Raw genomic sequence first — 27,465 nt, 5'->3', positions numbered from 1 at the left:
TAAGCATAACATGTTTCTAATGTAAGATGTCAAATGTTCTGCTGACGGTAACCCCTTTAAGGCCTATGTCTGCCTGCTACATGGAACCCTCCCAATCTTCCCCCTCAGTACATGGCTACTGGCTTTATTGTTCTTCCGCTCTGTCTCATATATTCTTACTTCATTGTAGGACTGGGTGATATGTTGCTAAGAACTACAGTTCCCAGAAGGCATTGTTTTTTTTCCAGCTGTTCATCACATCCCTCTTACACTGCTCACTACGCTCCTGCCATTCCCCAGCCAGAGCTGCTGCAGAGCATTGCTCTACACAGATCTCTCCACACAAGGCATTGTTGGTGGTCCCATTGCCCGCAGCTCTTCTAGGTCTCCATGCACTGTATATTAATCTTCAGGTGACATTTCTTGCAGCTGTGTCTATGTACACACACGAGAGCTGGTGTTGATATCACAGAGAAGAGATGAATAGGCCGCTGTCTGAAGAACGTGTAATTTCTCCCCGGCTGTGGCTATGATATGGGCTGACTCACGGAAGCTTCTTATTGTTCTCCAGAGCGTGCCTCAGCTCGGGCGTTCCGGAAGGGAATACAGAAATAGAGATTTGTTTGTGTCGTCTGAATTAAAGTGTCAATCGTCCACATTGTTAGCAATTGCCTAATATCTGTCTATTACCCACATTGCTCCCATTACTAGTGGGGGTTTCAGAGCGGGCGCTAGTGTCACGGTTTCCTCAGGGGATCTCCCACCGTGTTGGTTTTACTTCCAGAATCCTCTGTTTCCTTACACTTTATAACTAGAGATGAGCGAACCTGGAGCATGCTCAAGTCGATCCGAACCCGAACTTTGGGCATTTGATTAGCGGTGGCTGCTGAACTTGGATAAAGCCCTAAGGCTATGTGGAACACATGGATATAGTCATTGGCTGTATCCATGTTTTCCAGACAACCTTAGAGCTTTATCCAGGTTCAGCAGTCACCGCTAATTAAAATGCCGAACGTTCGGGTTCAAATCGACTCGAACCCGAACCCGGTTCGCTCATCTCTATTTATAACGTAATAGATTCCGGCATAGAAGTCTTTATAAGTTCTGGCCTATATGTGAGTGCAGTGAGGAAGAAATGAGAACAGTTGCTCAGCCATTGAGGTCCAAGGTCCCTTAAGGACTGTAGTAAGAAGGTGAGTTAGTGGTCAATAAGGGGATAAAATAAGTCTTCAGGGACTACCATCATAACAGTTTTATTATAGAGCACTAGGAGAGAAAAAAGCTGAGCCGACTGCTCTCAGCGCTGTGGCTTATCTCTCCCTGAACAAATCACCACCTACATCATAACCTTAAAGGAGAAGTCTGTCGGGCAAGGGGGTGGGGGGAAATTAAAAAAGACAATGTGCTCACCTGTCCCCGGGCTCCTGTACCCCGACAGGCGTCCTTTACATCGCGACCTGGGTTGACCGACATAAGCGGGTGGGATTTAACCCGCTCAGCCAATAAGTGACTGCAGCGCACCTGGGTCGTGGTGTACCTGGAAACCAGGAGAAGAGGACACCCAGTGGGGTTCGGAGCCCAGTGATGCAGGGACTGGTGAGCATATTGTCTTTTTTTTAACTCCCCCGTAACCTCCTGCCCATTAAGATTTTTTGCCTGTGTAATAGGCTCGGTAAGCAACCACTGATTTACAGAGAGAGCCAGGCCTTCTAGTATAAACCTTTTACTGTGAGGGTAGAAGGTGCCCTATAGTGGCTGGGCATAGTACCTGCAGCAGGGCAGAGATTAGGGGCCTACTACACGGGACAATTATCGTGCAAAAAAATCGTTATATCGTTCAAATTTATACGATAATCGTTCTGTATGATTGCAGGCAACGTTTGAAAAATCATTCGTATGTCGTGATCGTTAATCTAGATCTGAACCTAAATTTATTGTTAATCGTTCGCTAATCTTTTGCTGTAATTCCACGTTCGTTGGCTCAAGTTCCGATATATATATATTTTTTTTACTAATCGTTCAGTGTAATAGCACATTGCCAATTGTTTTGCTGAGATCAGAAGGAATAAGCGAACATAGTAACGATCGCAATAACGATCGTAATAACGATGATATCTAACGACCATCGTTCTGTGTAATATGATGAACGATTTCAGGTTAACAATAAACAATCTCGTTTGCGATCGTTTATCGTTAGTCGGTAAAAATCGCTTAGTGTAATAGGACCCTAAGCTGTTTGGTGTCCTGATATAACCTGGCACACTCCAGCTCTTACCCCCTCATGTTTACCGGGGGTGGGGAGGGGGAGGGAAATGTTCAAGATCTCTGCTTGCTGTTAGTTGAATTCTCCAGCTATTTTCCCTGATCTTGGTCATCATGGTGCAATGTGCAGCTTTGCAGTCCCTCGTCTGGGTCCGAGTATCCCCGGTCCCTGTAGGCATTTCCTGGCTCTATCTCCGTGCCGGAGGAACAATAAGAGGCGGGTTTGTTGTGTATGGCTCTTTATTCACCATTGTTGTTTCCGTCAGTGCCACTATGTCATTGAACATGAAGCAGCCACTTCCCACCCACAGTAAGAATGCAACAGGCGGCCGGGGACAAAGTCTGAGGTCAGGTCAGTCCTGGGGATATTACTGCACATTACAGGCCGGTCCCTGTCTCTGAGTCGTTCACATATGTGTCTGTCACTTTACATAGCAACACTAATCTTTTTTTTTAACCTATAAATACAACTCTGCGTCCTGACATTTACTAAATACAATAGTTTAAGCTGTAACCGCACAGTCATATTGTCAGCACATTTATATTGACCTTTTTATGGGAATAAAGCAATGGCCGATACCATCTTTCTGTCTGGAAACGGCAGCAGAATACAATGCAAAAGGAAGAACGGCCGGCACCATCCTGCTCTCTCCATACCACAAGAAGACAAATTCCTATATCAGACATGGTTGGGGATTTATAAAGGGGCTCTCAGGGATTAGCAAAACATGGCTGCTATGTTCCAGAAGCAGTATTGTTCTTGTCCTCTGTGTCTGGTATTGGAGCCCAGTTCTATTAAAGTAAATGGAGCAGAACAGAAATGTAACTGCTATATGCTGGAACACTAGTGTACTGTACTCAAATTCCCTCCATTAAATTGAAACATGACATTCTGCCTTCTGGTAGCCACCACTAGAGGGATTTACTATTGAGTTTCAAAGAAAACATACATCTGTCTGTGCTGCCAGGAGCATTGCGTGCTTACCTTTTGGCGATGTTCTGTGATCCATCAGCATCAATAGCAAAAGAATCTTTATTCTGGGCGGAGGTGTGTCGGCACCCATCCCGCACAGCCTCGATGTATGCTATATCCTGTGATCGTTGTCTGGAAACTGACAGCACAAATATATGCAAGTTTCCCTTTAATGTATACACATTGTGCTGTAAGCTCCCTCTAGTGGTGACTGCAGGCAGCGAGAAGTTAATAATTTAACTCTACTAGGTATTGCAAAAATAAGTGGTGTATGTGCCGTGTCCCTGATATATTATGAAATTTAAGCTTCTCACTATACAGTGTAAGGCTATGGCCGAACAGCGGCTGGTCTGTGACAGACAGCCGCAGGGACATTTATTTCCATATGGCCCATTGACATGCTTGTTTTTTTTTGCATGGCTGTTGTTGGAGCGGCATGTGCATGGATTTTAGGGATTGGTCTAAAGTGTGTAGTAGATGGCACAATATTCTACCATGTCTGGACTAGATTTAATACTGTAATCCGGCCTGGACTAACAATCTGGCATACTGGGCAAATGCCCGCTTGGCCTCCCAGATTGCCAGTCAGGGGGCCGGGCCGGCCCACCTGTCCCGATTCCTGTTACATCTATAATAAATTCACCTCTATGTCTATGCAGGGAATATAACCTGTGTAGCGAAATTATGAAATGATTAAAGGGGTATTCCAGGCTGGGGTTATTTTTATTGTATGCACAAGCCAAAAAGACAGAAATGGCTGCACATCGCACCCATGGCTGACACGAAAGCTTATTCAGCTACATTTAAAACCAACAACAGAAGTTAGTATATAATTTGGCCAAACCATATTGCCTCATGTACCACGTGCAGGTCTTCTGATACACATGAGTCCCTAACCAAAAAACATCACTGTGCCGGTCAGCGACCACAATCCCCACAAAGCGTGCGCAAGCAGAGAAGGGGGGCCACGGAATGGCCCTGCAACCCAATTGTCACAGGACCAGACCCTAAAAGGCCCCCCAGACCCCACAGGCGCCACCGGCAGAAAAAGTGGACGCCAAGCAACTGCCTGAACTGCCTTGAGATGTCACGTCTCAAGCCGCAGCTCAGACCAGGAAGCGGCAGTGTGTTGGGAGAACGGGGCGGCGCAATCCAGGACCAGGCGCTGGAACCAGGGAGGTTCCCACCCCTTCCCCGCCTGTACAATAAAAGTAACCTCAGCCCGTAGTACCCCTTTAAGGGCACAGTGTTAGGTCTATAATTTTATAGCGTGTTACAATCCTTATACATATATTTAGATCCCTTCATTTCATAAAGTAACACAAAGTGATTTCCCTGAGTGATCTGGGGACGCTGCCAGCTCTGCAGGGGACAATGTGGAGTTCTACTACTTGATGCCAGTTGAGATAATAGGGAAGAATTTTTATAATACCCTAAAAAATGCTTCTTGTTAAATAGCGCAGCGCCGACCAGGTATTATAGTCCGGAGCGCTTCACATACTTTAATGGAAAAAGAATGCATTGTGCCAGGCACGACGCTGGCGCCACAGTGCCTACTGCTCCTTCCCTGCTCTGCTGCTCCAACATATAGGAATACGACTTAAAGTGACACTGTCACCTCCTTTTTGCATTCTGACATCTCTACACAGGTGTAATGGGTAAATTTAGCGGTTTTCATTCCCTATTTTATATCAAACGTCATGGTGCTTGTTCAAGAAAAAAGTAATCTTTTATCAACTGCATTGTGTTAAGTGGGCGGGCCTTGCGGCATTACCGGCACTTAGCCCTGCCCACAAAACCACAGTTGGCCCCTCCCCCTCGCTGGCCATTGGAACAGGCTGGCGGAAAGGTCTAGACCCCACCCCTTTATGTCGGCCAACGAATGGGTGTCAACCGGGCTAAGTGGCACTAATGCCGCGAGGCCACGCCCACTTAGCACAATCTGCAGTTAATAAAAGGACACTTTTTACTTGAACAAACACCATGACGTATGATATGAAATAAGGTATGAAAAATTCAAAATTTACCCATTACACCTGTGTAGAGATGTCAGAATGCACAAAGGAGGTGACAGTGTCACTTTAAAGGGGTATACCTATCTCGTATACTTATCATCTTCATACAGGTGAGGGGCAACCATGTGTGTGACCAGTGCTATATTACAGTAATTCTGTATGGGCATATTATCTCAGTCTTGTGGATAGCACCCGGGATATGCAAAGAAGGGGTCCGTGGAGCCTCAGTTACCAGTCTCAAAACACGGGTATAGCCAGTGATTGTTGTGTTTTGTTGGGATAGCACCCGGGACCCTAATGATTAAGCTATGCGTTTACCTTCCTCCTTGGCGCCAGTCCCACGCTGTTAGTTGGCATAATCTTCAGCTGGGAGCACTGTTAAGAGCACTTCCACACTCTCACAGCACCATCCGGCCCGCTCTTTCTAATGATTATCAATGGGGGCGGATGATGCTGTGGGGGGTGGAGCAGTGCTCCTAACGGTGTTCCCGGCCAAAGATTACTAACAGCGCAGGACCATTGCCGAGGAGGAAGGTAATACACATAACTTAATCTTTTTCTCTTTTGCACTTGAAATTATAGTAGTTATATTCCTGTATATAGGAGCAGTATTATAGTGGTTATGTGAAATGGAGAGAAGAAGTCCTGTGATATGGGGGTTGCAGGGCCGTTCCATGGCCTCCCTTCCCTGACTGTGCACGCCTGCGGGGGTGGTGGTCACTGACTGGCGCAGTGTGGACTTAGTGTAGGGACCCATGTGTATCAGATACCTGCACGCGGTACATGGGGCAGTGTGGCTTGATCAATTCATACACAAAATTCTGATGTTTTTTATGCAGCCGAGAGGCACTAGTGTCAGCCATAGGTGTGAGGTTCAGCGCTCTTTTCTCTCCTGTATTGCATTTTGCTATCTTTCTTTCTCAGTGTTTTTGCACTCCTCCTGGTAAGAGCCACATGACCGCAATCAGCAGGAGACACCTGAGTGCACATGGTTTTAATCCCTCCTGTTTGTCCCATTCTATCTGCAGTAGCTATGGTGAGCGCAATTCCTCATCCAGACTCGTGCTGTTTGGGGGCGACCTTCTCCGCCGGCGGTGCTGGCCGGGTTCCGGTGTGGCATTTTTGGGTCTAGTCCTGTGATATGGGGGTCGCAGGGCCGTTCCATGGGCCCCCTTCCCTGCTCATGCACGCCTGCGGGGGTGGTGGTCACTGACCGGCACAGTGTGGACTTAGTGTAGGGACCCATGTGTATCAGATACCTGCATGCGGTACATGGGGCAGTGTGGCTTGATCAATTCATACACAAAATTCTGATGTTTTTTATGCAGCCGAGAGGTACTAGTATCAGCCATAGGTGTGAGGTGCAGCGCTCTTTTCTCTCCTGTATTGCATTATAGTAGTTATATTCTTGTATAGAGGAGCAGTATTATAGTAGTTATATTCTTGTATAGAGGAGCAGTATTATAGTAGTTATATTCTTGTATATAGGAGCAGTATTATAGTAGTTATATTCCTGTATATAGAGGGCAGTATTATAGTAGTTATATTCCTGTATATAGGAGACAGTATTGTAGTAGTTATATTCTTGCATATAAGGTCATTGGTATACCTATATAAGCGGGGATCCTCCTGGAGATGGGTTCTGTACTTGTGCCATAACAGCAGATGTTTAGCAGTTTTATACTGTGTAGCCTGGAGTCTTTCTCGGTAATGTGTATATTTCTCTGTATTTGCATTGTTTCTGCTGTTAGTGTGTGTGTAGGATGGTAACAGGCAGTAAATAAAGGTGTTGTCTGGATGGTGGATTGAGGGAGGACATATGGTTTATCAGATTCCTGCGTGCGCTATAGATTTTCTACCAACCATATGGCCGGCTGTGGCTGTCTTTGGTTTTCTGTATGTGCCTAGGTCCTATGGAGTATACGGCAAAGATAAATAGTTTGTATACCTGGGGACTTTCAAAGGGATATCTTGGATTACTGTATTTTTATAGGATAGATGACAGCATCCCACAGACTCCTACATGGCGATGCTGAATGGTAGCATGTCATACCGGGTCCCCCTCATCCTGATGCCAATTCTTAAAACATACCAAATTTTCATGATTTCTCATCCATCAGATGATGGAGTAAAGTACGTGCATGGTGTATATTCAGCTTTCACTTGGATATTAAGGGGTCCTTCAGAGATTTTATTTTCTTCTTACAAATCAACTGGTGTCAGAAAGCTACATAGATCTCAAGTCTTCCAGTACTTATCAGCTGCTGTATGTCCTGCAGGAAGTGGTGTATTCTTTCCTGTCTGACACAGTGCTCTCTGGTGCCATCTCTGTCCATGTCCGGAACTGTCCAAAGCCGGAGAGGATTTCTATGGGGATTTGCTACTACTGACATGGACAGAGGTGGCAGCAGAGAGCACTGTGTCAGACTGGAAAGAATACACCACTTTCTGTAGGACCTCTCTACAAATTCATGCTGCCTGAACCAGATGTAGGCTAGCAGGGTGGCAGCATAAATAACTTGTGGTTCAGGCAGCATGAAAGACCTTTTTTTTTTTTTTTTTTTTTTAAATCCTGCAGCGCTTGAACAGGGTGGCCATCGCCTCATTCACATGCCTGGGATTGTTGTCAGAATTTTTAAAAGCAATTCTTCCCTTGTGATGTGGTTTGCTTGATGTTCTTATGTAGCTCTTCCCTCCGTCTTTGTGAACATCTCCTCATGCACAGTCTCTGGACACTTGGCTATAATGAAGTCCCTGCTGCTGATCCACCTCCATAGAGTGACAGCCCGGGTACAGTAGTGATGCGGTGTACAGTGACCTCTCCCAGCCCCCATTCATAGCCCCTCTGTCATTGTCTCCCTGTAGGGGGTCGGTCATTATGAAGCAGTGTTGTGTGTGCACAGCGGGGCCCATGCTCGCCATCACTACTAACAAGGACTGTGTTTGTGTGTTGTGTTTGCAGATGGCCCGGAGTTAACAAGACATGCTGCGGAACACCATGCCTCACTTTCCCACGGCCCTCAATGGTGAGTACATCTCCACACACACACACTGGGGGATTACATAGACTCAGGATGAGACTACGCTCTACTATTGTTTCAGTTTTGCTCACTTATTGCTGTGGTTTTATGCAATATTGTAATGTAGCAGAGTCGGACTTGGCCTATCGCATCATTTATACGTAGTGATAACCTACTGCACAGCAGCGGTTGACTGGTAGTATATATAATATTACAGCCAATAAACGAAATTACAGTCAATTATGCAAAAATAATCAAATGCAACTACCCATTAAGAACATATACAGAAAAGGCAGAATAAAATGACAAGGGAGGAGGATCAATGGGCAATATGTCATAAGCTAGTACCATATAACCATATATGATGGATCAGTTACAGCTAATAAATTGTTCATATCAGTAGTATAGTCTTAAGTATGATAAAAAAGTAAAATCTTAAAGGGCAACTCCAGTGAAGAATTATTATTATTATTATTTACATAATCATAACAATAATTATAAATAATAATAATTAATAATAATTACATTTTTCATTTAATAGTTTTTTCCCCAAATCAACTGGTGTCAGAAAGATTTGTAATTTCCTTCTATTACAAAATCTCAAGTCTTCCAGTACTAATCAGCTGCTGTATGTCATAGACATAGACCAAGATATGTTGGACATACAACAGGTGATAAGTACTGAGAGACCTGAGATTTTATTTAATTGTATTAAATTGCAAATCTCTGGCACTTTCTGACACCGTTTCTCTTTAGGGAAAAATAGCTAGGAGGGCAACACTGATCAATGTACTATGTGTGTGTGTGTGTGTATATATATATATATATATATATATATATATATATATATGTGTGTATGTATATATTTATATATGTGTGTGTGTATGCCAATAGCTGTATGGTAAGTACATACTGACAGTGGTGACAGTGTACATTAAGCAGTGTTGCCCCCTGGCTGTTTATAGCTGGTTGTATATTGCATTTATGGCTCTTTTATTGATTTCTGCAATTTACTAGCTGTCTCTGGTCCCACATTTCTATTATAAGTTGTAATCGATTGAGTTGTACTAGTTGATTACTTAGTGTTCCTCCACCCCTGTCATTGTATGCTTTCCTGTTATGTATATGTTTATGGGGATCTGGGTTTACACCTTCAGCCGTCTTGTGGAGTCCATGCCTTCCAGGGTCAGACATGGTAAGGAAACGTGGTTTTAGGGTACGTTGACACTGAGGAATAGGCGAGAAATTGAGGAGGAAAGTTTTCTGCTTGAAATTTCAGCTCTTATTCAGCTCTGTCAGAATTGGTGCAGAATTCAAAGCCCCAATGACTTCTGTGGGATTTCTGTAGCGGAATCCGCCCAAAGAATTAACATGAACATTCTGCGTGTAAATTCCATCATGTGAGCAATAGAGCGGAATCCCATTGACCACAATAGGACATTGCTCTTCTACTCCACTTCATTGACTTCACAAACTGAAGACGGGGGTTGGTGCTGTTTCTGGAATAAAGTAGCAGTGTTTTTCAAATCCTGGACAACCAGTTTAAAGGGGTACTTTCTTTCTTTCTTTCTTTCTTTCAAATCAACTGGTTTCAGAAAGTTATATAGATTTGTAATTTAATTCTATTAAAAAAATCTTCAGTCTTCCAGTACTTAGCAGCTGCTGTATGTCCTGCAGGAAGTGGTGTATTCTTTCCAGTCTGACACAGTGCTCTCTGTTGCCACCTCTGTCCATGTCAGGAACTGTCCAGAGCAGGAGAGTTTTTCTATGGAAATTTGGACAGAGGTGGCAGCAGAGAGCACTGTGTCATACATAATACCCCACTTCCTGCAGGACATACAGCAGCTGATAAGTACTGAAAGACTTGAGATTTTAAGTAAATTACAAATCTATATAACTTTCTGATACCAGTTGATTTGAAAGAAAATCCGGAGTACCCCTTTAAGCCTCTGTATATAAACATAATCTCATATTCACTGACAGCAGCAAAATAAATGTGAGCCTTGCAGATGTAATATGCGACCTGCTAAGTGATAAAGCGTCAGGTGTTATGTAGTGATAACACCCAACCAGAAGGGGGGCAGATACTTTTGCACACCACCGTATGTTGGTTCTCCATGACGTCCTTCATAGACTTCTTCCTGGATTTGTATCCCTCTTCTATTGATTGCATTTTCATTGCCAGCTTCCACGCTCAGTCATTTAATTCCTGTAATCTGGCCGAGCGCCCGTGCCGGCTCATGCAGAGGTCTTTGCAGTATGCCGTTACACCACAGGCAGAGCCCTGTTATTGTCAGTGTAAAGTGAATGGAGGCTCTGCACTCTGGGCACCGGGTCCTGTAAGTACAGCTATATTATCATACACTGCCTGGTAGGGCTGGGCGGTATACCGTGAAAATACCGATACCGTCTCTGACCTCAACTACGCCAGGACGGTATTTGTGGTATTTCAGTGCTGCACAGTGTGCTGGATGTGTCAGCACTCCCCATCCCCGCCATGCCTGACATAGCGCCCCCCAACGGCCCCTGCCCGCCCGTCCCTCAGTGCTCCCTGCAACCCTGCACCAGCGTATCACTCCCCCACCCTCACCGCCGAACAGCTGCTGACCTGCTCCACATACCCGAGAGTGAGCAGCCGGGGGTACATAAGCTGTATCTCCTCCTCCTCCTGCCACCCCGCTCAGCATTTGTACGCTTGTGGCCCTGTCGAACGTTCACACAGGCAGATCCCGGTCTCTGGAGGAGGAGACCGCAGGATCGTGTGATGGCGTCCCTGCGGGTGCTGGAGCTGAGTAGCAGGATCGGGGTTCTGCACTGCGCCTCTAGATCCTGCTATTCAGCTCCAGCACCCGCTGGGACGCCATCACACGATCCTGCGGTCTCCTCCTCCAGAGACTGGGATTTGCCTGTGTGAATGTCCGACGAGGCCACAAGCGTACCAATGCTGAGCGGGGTGGCAGGAGGAGGAGGAGATACAGCTTATGTACCCCCGGCTGCTCACTCCCGGGTATGTGGAGTGGGTCAGCGGCTGCCCCCCCTTCTGATCAGACCCCCCCCCCCAGCTGCTTCCCCCACTTCTGCCCAGATCCCCCCCCTTCTGCCCAGATCCCCCCAACTATCTCTTGTAATCCTATAATACACAAAAATGCTCAGCTTAGTTGAGTGTGCATGTGTTATTATTGGAAAATCTGCATAGCTGTATATGAAGAAACAGGAGAAAGCTGCACATCCAAAAATTCATGAAGCAGGTGCTGCACAGAGTCAGTCCCTTGGCTCGGGGATCCCCAAAAGTATGTAAAGATATTCTGCAGCACACCAGCATACGTGAAAAAGGTGATTTATTCCAAAAAATACAGGAAAATACAAAGGATCTTGTAGTGTGTGTGTGTGTGTGCATAAATACATAAATAATACTGCCACTACAGGAATTGTATATTTGAGTACACAGCTATGTACACACTACAGGATGTGTATATACAGGTATACAGGTATACAGCTATGTACACACTACAGGATGTGTATATACAGGTATACAGTTATACAGCTATGTACACACTACAGGACGTGTATATACAGGTATACAGCTATGTACACACTACCAGATGTGTATATATATTGGTATAGGGCTATGTACACACTACAGGCTATGTAGCTGTATACCTGTATATACACGTCCTGTAGTGGCTGTATACCTGTATATACACGTCCTGTAGTGTGTACATAGCTGTATATACACGTCCACGTCTCTGCTGAGACCCCTAATAAGGACAATGGCCTATATGGCCCAGCCTTGTGTTGCTGCTCAGTGACCCCCCAAACCACTTGTACCGTCAGCTGCTTTTAATCCCAGATTAGAGATGAGCGAACCGGGTTAGAGTCGATCCGAACCCGAACGTTCGGCATTTCGGCTTAACTTGGATAAAGCTCTAAGGTTGTCTGGAAAACATGGATTCAGCCAATGACTATATCCATGTTTTCTACATAGCCTTAGGGCTTTATCCAAGTTCAGCAGCCACCGCCAATCAAATGCCGAAAGTTCGGGTTCGGATCGACTCGAGCATGCTCCAGGTTCGCTCATCTCTATCCAAGATCTGTCTTTGGGTCCGTTCGGCAGGTGATGGAGTTATTGTCCTTAAAAACAACTTTTAAACTTGCAGCCCCATGCCCAACGTCCGGGGCTTAGATTGTGTATGCATTAGGCTGGCACAACCTCTCTGTCCCTCCTCCCCGCCCTCCTCATCATTAGGAATGTTTCAGGCAGATTGTCTCCTATTCCTCACCTGACATGTTAGCCTGGATCTTTAAGGCACCTCTGCAATGTTCATACAGGAAATCTGAAAATTAGCGCAGTTCGATCATCTCTATGAGTAATATGGAAAATGATTTAGCTTTTACTAGATAAGTGGTCAACACTATGGAAACTGCAGTTCAATGTTTCCAAATGTAAAATAATGTACTTGGGAAGGAGGAATCTGAGTATCATATCGGCATATATATAATTGTATGATATTATATAGGGGTATGCTGATTTTATATAATGTATAATGGTATGCTGATATATATATATATATATATATATATATATAGGTATGCTTGGCTGTATATATATAAAGGTATGCTGGGCTGTATATATATAATGGTATGCTGGGCTGTGTGTGTATGTATATAATATATATATATATATATATATATATTACACACGGCCCAGCATACCATTATATATACACAGCTCAGCATACCTTTATACATATATATATATATATATATATATATATATATATATACAGCCCAGCATACCATTATATATACATAGCCCAGCATACCATTATATATACACAGCCCAGCATACCATTATATATACACAGCCCAGCATACCATTATATACACAGCCCTTGTGTTTCCCATCCTCTCCATTACTGTACAGTAACTTATAATATCACATATTCTGCTGTTTCTGAATGTTAGTTTCATCTGTTCTACATGTTATTCAGAATAATAAATCTATAATATATTTGGTTTAAGAGTGGATTTGGATTACAAGCACGGTCCCGGAACCAATTATGCTCGTAATCCAAGGCACCACTGTGTATAATACATATATAATATATATTAGGGATGGTCCGAACCTGCCGAGGTTCGGGTTCGTATGAACGCTCCGTGGAGCGGGCGGATACAGCAGGAGGACCGCCTGGAAAACTGGGATACAGCCAGAGGCTGTATCCCAGTTTTCCAGGCGGTCCTCCCGCTGGACAGCGGGAATCATTACCGAGGGTTCGGGTTCGTACGACCATCCCTAATACATATATATATAATGGTATGCTGGGATATATATATACATACAGCCCAGCATACCTATATATATAGGCTGTATCCCAGTTTTTCAGGCGGTCCTCCTGCTGTATCCGCCCGCTCCACGGAGCGGGCAGACAGCGGGAATCTGCTGCCGAGCGTTCTGGTTCATACGAACCCAAACCTCGGCAGGTTCGGACCATCCCTAATAGAACTCTGGTGACATCACATCTGGAATACTGTGACCAGTTCTGGAGACCTCACCTACAGAAAAGATGCTGATAAAACAGAACAGCTCCAAAGACGGGCTACAAAAATGGTGGAGGCATAAAACATATCAGGAAAGACTTCATCTGCAGGGTCTGGAGGAAAGAAGGGCACAGTAAATAATGAAGATGACCCCCACTGATCTGATATTGATGGACTGTCTACATTATAGACCACCAGTATTAGATTGATGGGGGTCCCTAAGGACATTGGTGCTGCCTCCTCCATATCTATTGTCTGTCAGTGCAGTGGCGGGCGCTGGGGGAACACGTCATGTACTGGTACCATAGACTCTCCCGGCAGGTTTCCACATCGGCAGCAGATAAACCTGTTTTTGAGGCGTTGCGTGATCTTACAACACACTGAAAGCTCCAGCTTATCCTAAATCCCTGTCCCAGTGTGATAATGGTTATACAACTCCAGGGAGATCCAGTAGCGTCACGCGTTTCCCAGTAACAGGAGAAGCCGCATCTATGGCCGATACCAGGGATAGGGAACCTTGAGCCTTCAGCTGTTGCAAAACTACATCTCTCACCATGCCCAGAGCTAAAGCTTTGGCTGTCCAGGCATGGGAGTTGTAGTTTTGCAACAGCTGAAGGGCCAAGGATGCCTACCCCTTGGCCTATGTAATGGGGGAAGTATATTATATAATCCACCTCCCTTGTCCTGACACATTGCCCCACTTCTCCATGACAAGTCCAGTCCTCTTATTCTGTAGAATGATACATCATGGCCTCTTCCTGTTTTCTAGTAGTTGCTCAGAAAGTGCTTTCCTTGCTGGGTGTGTTCTCTTTATTGGTGGTAGTTGTGGCTGCTATCTCTTTTATCAGAGGAGACCATGACTAAATAAAACTACACTTAAAGGGAACCTGTCACCCCCCCGTGCCGGGATGACAGGCTCCCGACCCCCGTTAGAGCCCCCTATACTCACCTAATCCTGCTGGGTCCCGCTTCTGTAGATGGTCGGGTCACAGAGATATCGGCGCCCGAAGCCCGGCGCGCGCGCTCCTCAGATGAGTTCAGCGCTCATAGAGAATGACGGATCGCTGGACTCTCCTGTCATTCTCTATGAGTGTTGGACTCATCTGAGGAGCAGGCGCGCCGGGCTTCGGGCGCCGATATCTCCGTCACCCGACCATCTCCAGAAGCGGGAACGGGCAGGATCACGTGAGTATAGGGGGCTGTAACGGGGGGTCAGGAGCCTGTCACCCCGTCACAGGGGGTGACAGGTCCTCTTTAAAGTGTCACTGTCGTATTTTTTTATTCTTCTTTTTTTTTTTTTTTTTTTTTCAGAAATCAATAGTCCAGGCGATTTTTAAGAAACTTTTGAAATTGGGTTTATTAGGCAAATATGCCATTATCTGCATTCAAAAAGACTTTCCCCAGGTCCCCCCCCCCTCCTCTCTCTCATTCACTGCTGATTATCAGGAAATCTCATCTTGTTGCATCAGACGTGCCCTGTCTGTTCTTTGGAGAGGGGAGGGGGAGGAGGGAGATTAGTCATTAGCAGAGAGCAGAGATCAAAGGATTACACAGTGGGAGCTGTGTGAAAGCCGGTATTCAGAGGTCAGAGAGGTCAGTGCTGACGTCCGAGGAGATAGCCGGGTGATGTAGATGTAACTCTTTGTTGTCCTGTTTTGGTGCCTCATCTCCCTCCACCCCTCCCCTCTCCATAGAGAACCATGAAGACGGGGGGGGGGGGAGCTTCAACCTGCTTTCTCATGATAAAGAAGCATTTTTCGGCTAATAAACCCAATCACAAAGTTTCTAAAAATCACCTGTACTATTGATTTCTGGAAAATAAATAAATGACAGTGACACTTTAAATGTAGCAGAGCCGAGTATGTCACTAGGCACAAGACGTCATGATGTCATCTTTGGATTCCCATTGTTACCAAAAAGGCAGAAAGGAAACAGCTGACTGGCACATTTAGCTCTGCTATATCGGTGTAGGTCGCGTCACTACTCTATTCTAGGCGGTCTTATAATAGATATACAGAGGAGGATTGCCCGATGGAAGAGACAGCCAGTGGGAAACGTGTATCGTGGAACTGTGAGCTTGAACCTGACCCAGACAGCATCCTCATGGTTGTGTCTTCTTCTGTGTTCTTGATTTTCCCCAAGTTGATCAGTTTCCTGAATTTTTCCCTGATTGAGCCTTTTCTACACTAGTATCACACAGATGAGAGCTCTGATACTTCATATTCTAGGGATAAAATGTTATTCATCTATAACAGGGGTAGAAAACCTTGGCTCTCCAGCTGTTGCAAAACTACAACTCCCATCATGCCTGGACAGCCAAAGCTTTAGCTTCCAGAGATGTAGCAAAGCTAACTGTGTGCTATAACAGTACAATATGTCATTGTAACTTTTATTTTTACATAGGACTGTATATAATCCCACACAGTGCTCTCTGCTGCCTCCTCTGACCATGTTAGGAATTGTCCAGAGAAGTAGCAAATCCCCATAAAAAACCTAGACAGCTCCTGACATGGACAGAGGGGGCAGCAGAGAGCACTGTGTCAGACTGGAAAAAAATACACCACTTCCTGTTGAACATACAGCAGCTGATAAGTACTGGAAGACTGGAGATTTTTAAATAGAAAAAATTTACAAGTCTGTATAACTTTCTGACACCAGTTGATTTGAAAACAACTTGGTATTTTTAGGAGTACCCCTTTAATTTCCCATTGATGTCTTCCATGGTGCTGTCATTGTGCACAAAGTAATCAGTTAGAGGATAATTTTAGCTCTGCTACACTGTATTTTTGCATAAAAGTGGTTGTACAGGTGTAAAAAACAAACAAAAAAAAAAAACAGCGCCACTTCTGTCCACAGGTGAAGCGTGGTATTGCCGCTAAGGCCTGTGCACTTGTGTCAGTAGGTCTGAGTAAGAAGCTTTATAAGAAAGCTGCCATGTTTCCCTAAATATGTACACCCCCTTTAATGCTTTGTCTGTGGTAGCAAAACTACAACTTTCATGTTGTCAGAACATGCTGGAAGTTGTAGTATTGGTATGGCTGTTTAGAGCCCCAGTTTAGAGATGACTGCAGTGTATTGGTGGGTGGGGGTCTTCATACATATTCATGAGGCCTCTGTAACACATGGGAGTGAGTGAGAATTTCTTACAATCATCTGCGGATCTGGGAAGTGAGATCTCAAGCAGCAGGAAGTTACAAGAATCAAGTGACAGCAGGAGCCTGGGGTATGGCTGCCACTTCCCCTATAGACATAGGAGGGGATGTCATGTATCATCGCTGTGTGTAGTAGTGAGCGGTGGATGTGCCGCACAGGGGTAGGTGACTACAGCCTCGTACAGTTTCCTGTACGCTCTGGATACGGATGTGTTACTATAAGGACAGCCGCCTTATTCTCACCGCTATATTTAACTCCTTGTTTTGTGTGCAGGCGGGCCAAACATGTGGGCGATCACTACGGAGGAGCGGAGCAAGCACGACCAGCAGTTTGCCAGCCTGAAGCCAGCGGGTGGACTCATCACCGGTGAGACGCTTTAGCATTGCTTAGTTTGGAATGTTTTGCTTAACCCTTTACATATATACTCAGGAAAGCACATTGGTTTTCTATAGTTCTCACTGTCTGCAGGTCCTGACAATTGCTTCCCCTTATCTCTGTATATCCACTAGGCAGGGTCCTGACTGCTGTGTCAATGTAGTGACAGCGACCACCCCCACTTAGGCCAGACACCCACAGTTTTTCTTTCTTAAAAGGGACCTGATATCACTTTCATGCTGCCCGAGCTACAAGTCATTGGGACGTTGCAAGGTAGCTTCTACCTGTTCCATCACTCTTGATTGACAGATCTCTCACTATATCCAAACGCAGCTGCTGGGGGTCACCTAGGTGACTCATGCTCCAGACAGTATGAAAGTGATGACTGCTTCCCTTCAAAGGGAATGTGTCACCTACCTTTTCTTTTACTGATTACAGTCACATACTAAAACTTGCTCTTATGCAAATATGTTTCTATTTTATGTCTTCAATTTTTTTTATTTTACTTACATTGTTATGGGGGCGGCCATGTTGCCTGGAATTTTCTTAACAGCATTTAGTGAAACGCTTTACAGCAAGACTCATGGACATAGACGGCAAATAGAAAGACTGTTCTCTTAAGATGAATGTGAAACATTGCCTAGCTCGCTCTGTGACCTGTGAAGAGATCATTCCACAGGGAGCTGCTATTGTCTCCTCTATCTATTGGTGTCACATGACGCTGCAATGCTGTACAGATCACTTTACAGCAGCCTCCCCTTATCCCCACAGACACAACAGGAAGTCTCAGCTTAGTTTTAGCCCCAGTGGTGAGAATGTAAACTGCAAGATCTCAGGATTATTTTATAATATAGAAAATTGGAAAAAGTATCACCAAAAAGTCTTAAAAAAATCTGTTTAACATAAAACATTATTTATACAATAAGTCATTGTCTCATGATACATTGCCTTTAAAGGGGTAGTGCGGCGGTAAAAAATTATTCACAGAATAACACACATTACAAAGTTATACAACTTTGTAATGTATGTTATGTCTGTTACGTCATCAGCCGCTGAGCCGCGATTGGCCAAGAACAGTTATGCTCAGCCAATCGCGGCTGAGCAGCTGATGACGCGGCCGGCACTCGGGAAGATCGAAGGTTTTCGGGCCGGCCGGCCGAAGATGACGTTTGCCACAAGATGGCGGACACGTGTTGGCACGGATCAGGTATGTATAATGCACTACACTTCTGGGTACACGGGTGGGGGTGGTGAGACACGGGGAAGGGGGCCATTCACAGACATAACATACATTACAAAGTTGTATAACTTTGTAATGTGTGTTATTCTGTGAATAATTTTTTACCGCCGCACTACCCCTTTAAGTAATCGAAGGCTAAATGCATACACAGCAGGGTACAGTCTACAGTGTACATAGCATATAAGGAGTATAGTAACGTCCAGAGCAGGTAAAGGCCGTCTATGCAGAAGTAAATTCAGGAGAGGGAACATAAGGGACCATTTTAAAATTAAAAGGGCACATACAACACTATAGGCTTCTGAGTCTCCGAACAGGTGGGTAGACGTCCATGTAAAGACCCTGCACAAAGGATAGCCAGTCACATAAGTACAACACAAGGATTCCTGTGTAGGTGGGGAGACAGCAGGCTAGGCGTGTCATGGCCCCCACATACACTCACATTTGGCGTCAGCTTTGCATTTGACGTATTGTACACTCCTCTGTTAAGATGTAGTACTTTGACCATTGATCCACATGATGGAGACGTTTGATCAAGCGAATACTTAGCTATTGACTTCCTGGTCTACAACAATGTACTTACCCCAAGCATCTTACATCCCTCCATCCTTGCAAGGATACATAGAAGACCTGGTTTAGGGTCCTGAGGTATACATGAGCCATAGACTCTATGGGTGAGATGGAGGACCTTCCTCCAAAGAACACTCCCAGAACATACGCATTAAAGTGGTACGCTGGAGAGAAAAAAAAAAGATTATTAATCAACTAGTGGCAGAAAGTTATATAAATCTGTAAATTACTTCTGTTTAAAAATCTCAAGTCTTCCAGTACTAATCAGCTGCTGGATGTCCTGCAGGAAGTGGTGCATTCTTTCCAGTCTGACACAGTGCTCTCTGCTGCCACCTCTGTCCATGTCAGGAACTGTCTAGAGCAGGAGAGGTTTTCTATGGGGATTTGCTGCTGTTCTGGACAGTTCCTGACATGGACAGAGGTAGCAAACATCAATTCCTGCAGGGCATACAGCAGCTGATAAGTGCAGGAATAGTGGAGATTTTAAAATAGAAATAATTTACAAATCTGTATAACTTTCTGGTACCTTTCTGTTTTGTTTTTTTCATACCAGAGCACCCCTTTAAATGTCCATATATTGGGCAGGACACCCCCCCCCCCCCTCAATCCAATTTTATGCAGCAGGCATAAAGTTCTGTACCTTCCAATGAAAAGAGTAAAGGAAGGCAGTATATCCAAGATATTGGATACGGGACCCCCATCTGACTCGCATAAGGTCTCCCCTGTTCCTTACTATATATTTCTAAACAAATTTTAGTGACCTTATTCTTCCACGTTAGACTCTGAATAAGACCTTGGGCCTAATCAGAATCCAGATGGGTGTATTGTGGCAGATGTGTAAGAGCTATGACAAGGATATCATGTGAGTGAGTTTAGCCCTGGCTATTGCTCACTACAGGAGCTTACACCATACCCTTACACAACTACACTGTCTATCCGTCATCTGACCTCTGCTCTCCTGTTGATCACTGTTGGCCCCATTCCTATACTGCTGTTTCATAGCCAATCGCTAACTAGTTTGGAGACCTTGCTGTAGCAAAGGCCAGATCTAGTTTTACTGGTTTGGGCACAACCTTCTGCTTTCCAGCGGCTGCAAAACTAAAAGTCCCATCATTCCTGGATAGCCAAAAGGTGTCCAGGCATGATGGGAATTGTAGTTCTTCAACAGCTGGAGGGCCACAGGTTGGGAGAGCAGTAATGTAGAGGAATTGCCTATAGTGCGGCTCACGTGTAGACAAGTATTTCTTACATTACTATTCTAATTTAAAGTGTCACTGTCGTTGAAATTTTTTTTGAGAAACCAATAGTCCAAGCGATTTTAAGAAACTTTGATTGGGTTTATTAGCCCGAAAAAAGCATTTTCATCATGAGAAAGCAGTTTGAAGCTCTCCTCCTGTCTTCATGGTTTTCTATGGAGAGGGGAGGGGTGGAGGGAGATGAGGCACCAAAACAGGACAACAAAGAGTTTATTTACAGCTACATCACCGGGCTATCTCCTCTGAAGTCAGCACTGACCTCTGAATACCTCTGGTATTTCACACAGTTCCCGCTGTGTAATTGATGTAAAAGAGTCGAGATTTCCTGATAATGAGCCGTGAATGAGAGAGAGAGGGGGGGGCTTGGGAAAGTCTTTTTGAATGCAGATAATGGCATATTTGCCTAATAAACCCGATTACAAAGTTTCTTAAAATCTCCTGTACTATTGATTTCTGCAAAAAAAAAAATATATATATATATGAAATGACAGTGACACTTTGAGGGTATGTTCCCAGTATGGAATATGCGGCGGCCTAAGCTTGTTTTTTGAGATCACAATCACATATACTGTGTGTGTATATGTATATGTGTGTGTGTGTGTGTGTGTGTGTGTGTGTGTATATATGTATAGTAACAGCATATGTCTGTCCCACTAAATCTCCGCCATAGTGTGCATTGCTGGCATTTAGTGAGTGTATTTCCGCAGTCCTGCCCTCGGTCACCCTCTGGTGTGTGCGCTGGGCTCATTGAAGGCTTTGCTCCAAGTCCCGGCATTGTACATTTACACAGCGTGCCAGACTAATCCACAGATTATCTTACCCAGCGGCTGAGCAAACGTGGCGTGTCATGATGTCTGCCCCGTAGTCCTCGCTTCTGGATGAGGACCCATAGGATGAGAATTTATTAATGGATTTGGTGTAAAATGCAGTTGTCTATAACAACCAATCAGATTCCAGCTTTCATTTTTTCAAAAGTCTTATTTTTAAATGAAAGTAGTAATCTGATTGGCTATGAGCAATTGCTTTACTGTTCTTAGGCCTGATAAATCTCTAGGGATCAGAAGGCGGTATATACTCCGGCCCCCTACACGGCTTGGAAGGCTTATGCTGTGTTTACACGGAGCGATAATACGCCCGATCGTACGATTAACGATTTTGAAGTAACGATTTTTTTTTTATAACGATCAGCGTTTAGACGGTACGATATATCGTACGGAAAAATCGTTTTGCGATCGCGCGCCCGCCGCCCTGATCACCATTCCCGCCGCTCCGATCGCCACCCCCGCCGCCGCTTCGATCTTCCGACATCCCCGGCTCCCATCTTCAGCGCATTGATTGGCTGAAGAGATGAGCCGGGAATTTCAAACGGCTCCCCTTCAGCCAATCAGTGCGCTGAAGATGGGAGCCGGGGATGTCCGAAGACCAGCTGCGCGGAGCAGGTAACGTATGTTCTTGGCCGCGGCGGTGGGGGGCGATCGGGGGGGGGGTTCGGCAATCGGAGCGGCGGCGCCGGTGGCGATCGAGCCGGTGCAGGGGGCTGCGGATGAGCGGGGGACCGGGCTGCGAGCGTTCGCCGCGTTTACACGTACGATTATCGTTCGAATTCGATCGTTATCGCGAAAATTGCCCGATAATCGTTTTGTGTAAACGTAGCATTAGGGTACTATTACACGGAACGATAATCGGCCCGGTTCAGCCGATTATCGCTCCGATTCAGCCGATTATCGCTCCGTGTAATAAAAACAATGATCAGCTGATGACAACGATCATTGGCTGATCGTTCATATAGGTTAGAATCTATATTTGTCGGGCGCCAACCGCGCATCACTATGTGAAATAGCGGTGCACGGCCGGCGACTGACGAAATACATTACCTATCCATGCTCCAGGGCTGCTTCTGCGGTCCGCTTCTCCCTGCGCTCTAGCTTTAGTGCGGCCTGTCTCAGCTGACAGGCCACTCAGCCAACCACAGGCCGCAGCGGTCCCGGCCTGTGATTGGCTGAGCGTCCTGTCATCTGACAGGCTGCTCTGAATCTAGAGCGCGCGGGACCTGTGGAGAAGCGGACCGCAGCAGCCCTGGAGCGTGGATAGGTAATTTATATAGTTTAAGCAAGGGCTGCAAGGACGTTGTTAAATGATTATCAGGCCGTGTAATAGGCCCAGTAAACGAGCGCTGATCTAGCAGATCGGCGCTCGTTTACTGGTATTATCGGGCCCCCATCGGCCCGTGTAATCCCACCCTTAGATCTGATATGTGGATTCACAGGAAGTGAGCACTGGGGATTAGAAGGATTTCGCATTTTAAAGGGTTTTACTTCTATTTAATCTTAAATTTTCCCATACTTATCAGCTGCTGTATGTCCTGCAGGAAGATTTCTATAAGAATTTACTACTGTTCTGGACACGTTTCTGTCTTGAACAGAGGTGGCAGTAGAGAGCACTGTATCAGACTGGAAAGAATTCACCACTTCTGCAGGACATACAACAGCTGATAAGTACTGGAAGACTGGAGATTTATAAATAGAAGTAATTTACAAATTAATATAAATTTCTGAAAACAAAATTTGCTGGAATACCCATGACCACTGTATGCCTTCCATGTCTGAAAGGTAACTCTTTAGCTCCTACACCCACCATGTAACAATACCAGTAGAACTTGTCAGGAGTTTCATGCTGCCTGAACCATAGACAGCATGACATTGGCACCAACGTTTACAGCCAGCTCTGCTTTCCTGTCTCACAGACGGGCTATCGGTCACAGGTTGGTCAGTGTTGTCTTCTCTGTGATTGACAGGTCTCTGCTGGGTCTGTACAGGGCATCTGTATCTTTATAGGCCGTCGTACAGTGGCCGAGCTTGTCTCCTGAGCACACAGCCTTCTGCATATTGGAGATGTGAGAGTTTCATTAAATATTAAATGCTCTGCAGTCTTGTCATGCTGCTGTTCCCATACATTAGGGTTTATGAAGGAGACGTCACGGATTACTGCTCAGTCACCAACCTAAACTTTAGGCTGAGTTCACACAGAGTTCTCCAGCGAGTGTTTTGGTGTCCATCACCTGTGAAATGATATGCTGAGAATACGCCACACAACCGCTAATGGGAACATGTGTGAGCCACTGTCATAGAGGTCAGGGTTCTCCTTTTTATGGTTAATGGATTAAGAGATTTTTTCTTTGCTTTGGCCAAATGTTGCGCAAACACGGCAGAGCCAGGTACAACGTAGCACGGCAGAGCCAGGTACAACGTAGCACGGCAGAGCCAGGTAGAGCGTAGCACGGCAGAGCCAGGTAGAGCGTAGCACGGCAGAGCCAGGTAGAGCGTAGCACGGCAGAGCCAGGTAGAGCGTAGCACGGCAGAGCCAGGTAGAGCGTAGCACGGCAGAGCCAGGTAGAGCGTAGCACGGCAGCGCAGGCTGTAGTGTCAGTCACTTGTTCTGCCCGGTCTTCTTGCATACATTCTAAGGCTATGTTCAGACAACGTAAGAGACCAGCCATTCCATGACCTGGCCGGGTCACGGAACAGCCGGTCTCAGAAAAGATCATCCCGGCCAGTACTGCAGTACCGGGCAGATGATCTTTAGCGCCGCTAGGTTCTGATGTGGGTGCATCCGTGCACCCACGCATCAGAACTCCACCCTGCACGCAATAGAGCATGCGGCCGCGGCCGCTTGCTCCATAGTGTGTATTGACAGGGTTTTCTGTGGCCGCTATTGAATGAATAGCGGCCGCAGAAAACTGACATTTCAGTTTTCTACGGCTCCGCTATGGATCCCTCGGCCTGCAGCACAACTTAGGTTCCGTACTGATTACGGACGTTGCAACAACTGCTGTGATTGGTACGGAACTTACGTTGTGTGAACATGGCCTAATATTGTACCTAACTACTATTCATCTACTCTCTAGTGAGGGGCAGAAATCAGTACTTAGACACATAGTATGGGTGTAAAGTGGATGTTTAGACCTATTAGGAAGGATTTTTTGTCTTCCTTCAGTCCCTGCTGATGTGACTTTAGTGACAACACATGAGATTCATATGATGACTGTCTCCGATGCAAATAGTGGACAATCTGCCAATAGTCACTCCTGAGTTACATCCATGCTGACGTCCAGCGTGCACAACCCTTCCTTTCCCCACAGGGGGCAGTCTCAGGCCATGCCATACATATTATTTTGCCTTCCATGTTTGGCGCAGCATGTGTATGGGCATCCATAGAGTGTAAGGTTATAGGGTATAGTAATAACACAGAGGAGAGAGCTACTAATCACTATTGCTATGTCCTTTCTATTATAGGAGAGCAAGCCAGAACCTTCTTCTTACAGTCCGGGCTTCCGCCTGCTGTCCTAGCGGAGATATGGTAAGATTCTCTGTATATTTATCTTATTTACATTCAGCCTGACACTACCTAGTCTAATAAGGTATAAAGGGTACTCAAGATTTTTTTTTTTTTTTATATCAGCTGGTGTCAGAAAGTTATACAGATCGGTAACTTCTATTTAAAAATCTCCAGTCTTCTAGTATTTATCAGCTGTTGTATGCCCTGCAGGAAGTGGTGTATTTTCTCCACTCAGACACAGTGCTCTCTGCTGCCACCTCTGTCCATGTCAGGAACTGTCCAGAGCAGGAGAGGTTTTCTATGAGGATTTACTATTTTGGACAGTTCCTGACATGGACAGAGGTGGCAGCAGAGAGCACTGTGTCAGACTGGAGAGTATACACTACTTCCTGCAGGACATACAGCAGCTGACTAAACATTCCGGTTATCTCCTATAGATTATTCAGCTGATGTTTTGTCAGCTTGTGACTGCTCCGGAGCAGAAGCTTTAATCCCATAATTACCGTGTGAGAACCGATCCCAGAGAGCTGGAGGATGTGCAGTTAATTCTCCCGAGCGCTGCTGAAATCTTCCTGATTGTTCCTATTAATATGCATGTGTTATGGCTCAGATGTTGCCTAATACTGCGTTCAGATACTGTATGTATAATTCATGAGTCCTCCTACATGTGATGCGCCCCAGACTTGCATAACTTTAATTCTGAAACGTTAGATTTATTGGAGCCCTGATGTTGTAATTGCAGGATTTACACTACAATATGGCGAGGCGGAGAAGAGATTTGCAAAAAAAATATTGGCACCGTGTGTGTTTCTGAGCATATGCTCACATCTTAGTATCATCTTACAGTTTACTTATACATAGAAGCGTGATATGTTATGTCACTATGCTTATACACACATTATAGTATATTACAGGTACATACCATGAAAGTGTAAGCGTATTTCAGGTGACTTTTCAGGGTAAGCTGTCCTGTGTATGTATATGAGGAGCAGGACTATATTCTATGTATTCTATTTCCCTCTGGTGATCGTTTTCTGTGGCCACAAAGCCGGCATATTGCACAGGCTGTTTGTTTCCTCTTCCTGCTCACTCATCCCAGCACGGCCCTTCCCTCCTCTGTAGACTATAATGGGCAGTAAAAAAAAAAAAAAATGCTGTCTTCACTTTGCTTCTGTGTGATGTGCACAGCTTTTTCTTGATAGTGAACAGATTCAAAGTGAGGGAGGGGTGGGGGTTAGGGGTTTCATCCTGAATTATACTCCAGAGCTGCACTCGCTATTCTGCTGGTGAGGTCACTGTGTACATTACATTACTTATCCTGTACTGATCCTGAGTTACATCCTGTATACTCCAGAGCTGCGCTCACTTTTCTGCCGGTGAAGTCACTGTGTATATACATTCCCTGTCATATACTGATCCTCAATTACAGTCTGTATATGTGTGTGTGTGTGTGTGTGTGTGTGTGTGTATATAAAAAGTAGCTTTACAAAGCAGAAAAAGATGTTTTATTGTCATGTTTCTAGTCATCTGGACAGGGACACAGTGTGGTGGACAGGCAGAAAGGCCACTAAATGGTCAGGTGCTTTCACATATTGGTAGTCTTTATTCCATACTACATGACTATGGGCCATATTACACGGGACTATTATCATGCAGAAAATCATTACATTTCTCAAATTTAAACGATAATCGTCCTGTGTAATTGCAGGCACGGATCGAAAAATTGTTTGTGTGCTGTTGATCTAGATCTGACCTTAACCCATAGCGGCACCAGGACGTTACTGAACGTCCTGTTGCCGCTAGGGGAGTTCAGAGGGGAGTCGTGCGGTGACCCCGCTCTGAACTGCCGCAATCCCGGGTGCTATATGCAGCCCGGGACCGGGGCAATTAGCAGGCACGTGCTGCGCCGTGCCCGCCAATTAAGTATTTAGATGCAGCTGTCAAAGTTGACAGCTGCATCTAAATACTTACTGTCCCCCTTCCCTGGTGGTCTAGTGGGGGGATCGCGCCCCCCCCCTCCCCACGACACGATCGCGAAGGGGTGATCCCTGTATTTGTTACCAGCCAGGGTGTGCGCCATAATGGCGCTGATCCCGGCTCAGGCATTCTATTGCTTTTGGCTGAAGCAGACGAAAGCAATGCAGTGCCTATCTCATGGATCTATGCAGTATATCTATACTATATATATATATATATATATATATATATATATATATATATATATATATATATATATATATATATATATCTATGCTGCATAGATGTCAATGAGAGATCGGAGCAGTCATACTAGAAGTCCCCCAAGGGGAATAACCCTAACCCCAGGGGGAGTAACCCTAACCCCAGAGGGACTTTGATATTGCCATGTGCGTAATCGCCTGAACTATTAATGTATTACATTCCTGATCTCGGTAAACAGCGTAAGCGCCCAAAAAATCCAAAGTGCTAAATTGTGCATTTTTGGTCGCATCAAATCTAGAAAAATTGTAATAAAAAGTGATCAAAAAGTTGCATATACACAAACAAGGTACCGATAGAAAGTACAGATCATGGCGCAAAAAATGAGCCTCATAGACCAAAGGATAAAAACGCTATAAGCCTGGGAATGGAGCGATTGTAAGCAACAAATATATTTTTTAAAAGCGATCAAATAAAATAAAAGTTACATATCGTTGTAATCGTACTGACTTGAGAAACATGTAACAAGTCAGTTTTACCCTAGGGCGTACGGCGTAAAATAAATAAATAAATA

At 45.1% G+C, this 27,465-nt stretch overlaps 1 protein-coding gene across 5 annotated transcripts in view; it reads left to right on the top strand.

The window, feature by feature from the left end:
* The window catches only part of ITSN2 (intersectin 2), a 112,076-nt gene that overhangs the window by 10,629 nt on the left and 73,982 nt on the right, over positions 1-27,465 (top strand). For 4 of the 5 annotated variants that reach the window (XR_011363451.1, XM_069973073.1, XM_069973072.1 and 1 more), the window contains exons 2-4: positions 8,192-8,255; positions 17,214-17,306; positions 24,671-24,734. Coding sequence is in view for 4 of the 5 variants with exons in the window: in XM_069973073.1 (XP_069829174.1) it covers positions 8,213-8,255; positions 17,214-17,306; positions 24,671-24,734 (200 nt within the window). In the remaining variant the exon portion in view is untranslated. Of the gene's footprint in view, positions 1-8,191; positions 8,256-17,013; positions 17,101-17,213; positions 17,307-24,670; positions 24,735-27,465 lie in introns of those variants that run through there. The other variant, XM_069973075.1, reaches the window with a different exon arrangement.

The sequence above is a fragment of the Dendropsophus ebraccatus genome, chromosome 6, assembly GCF_027789765.1.
Source record: "Dendropsophus ebraccatus isolate aDenEbr1 chromosome 6, aDenEbr1.pat, whole genome shotgun sequence".
NCBI classification, from domain to species: domain Eukaryota; kingdom Metazoa; phylum Chordata; class Amphibia; order Anura; family Hylidae; genus Dendropsophus; species Dendropsophus ebraccatus.
Note: the sequence above shows the minus strand (reverse complement) of the source record. Positions and strands in the feature narration are given on the sequence as shown.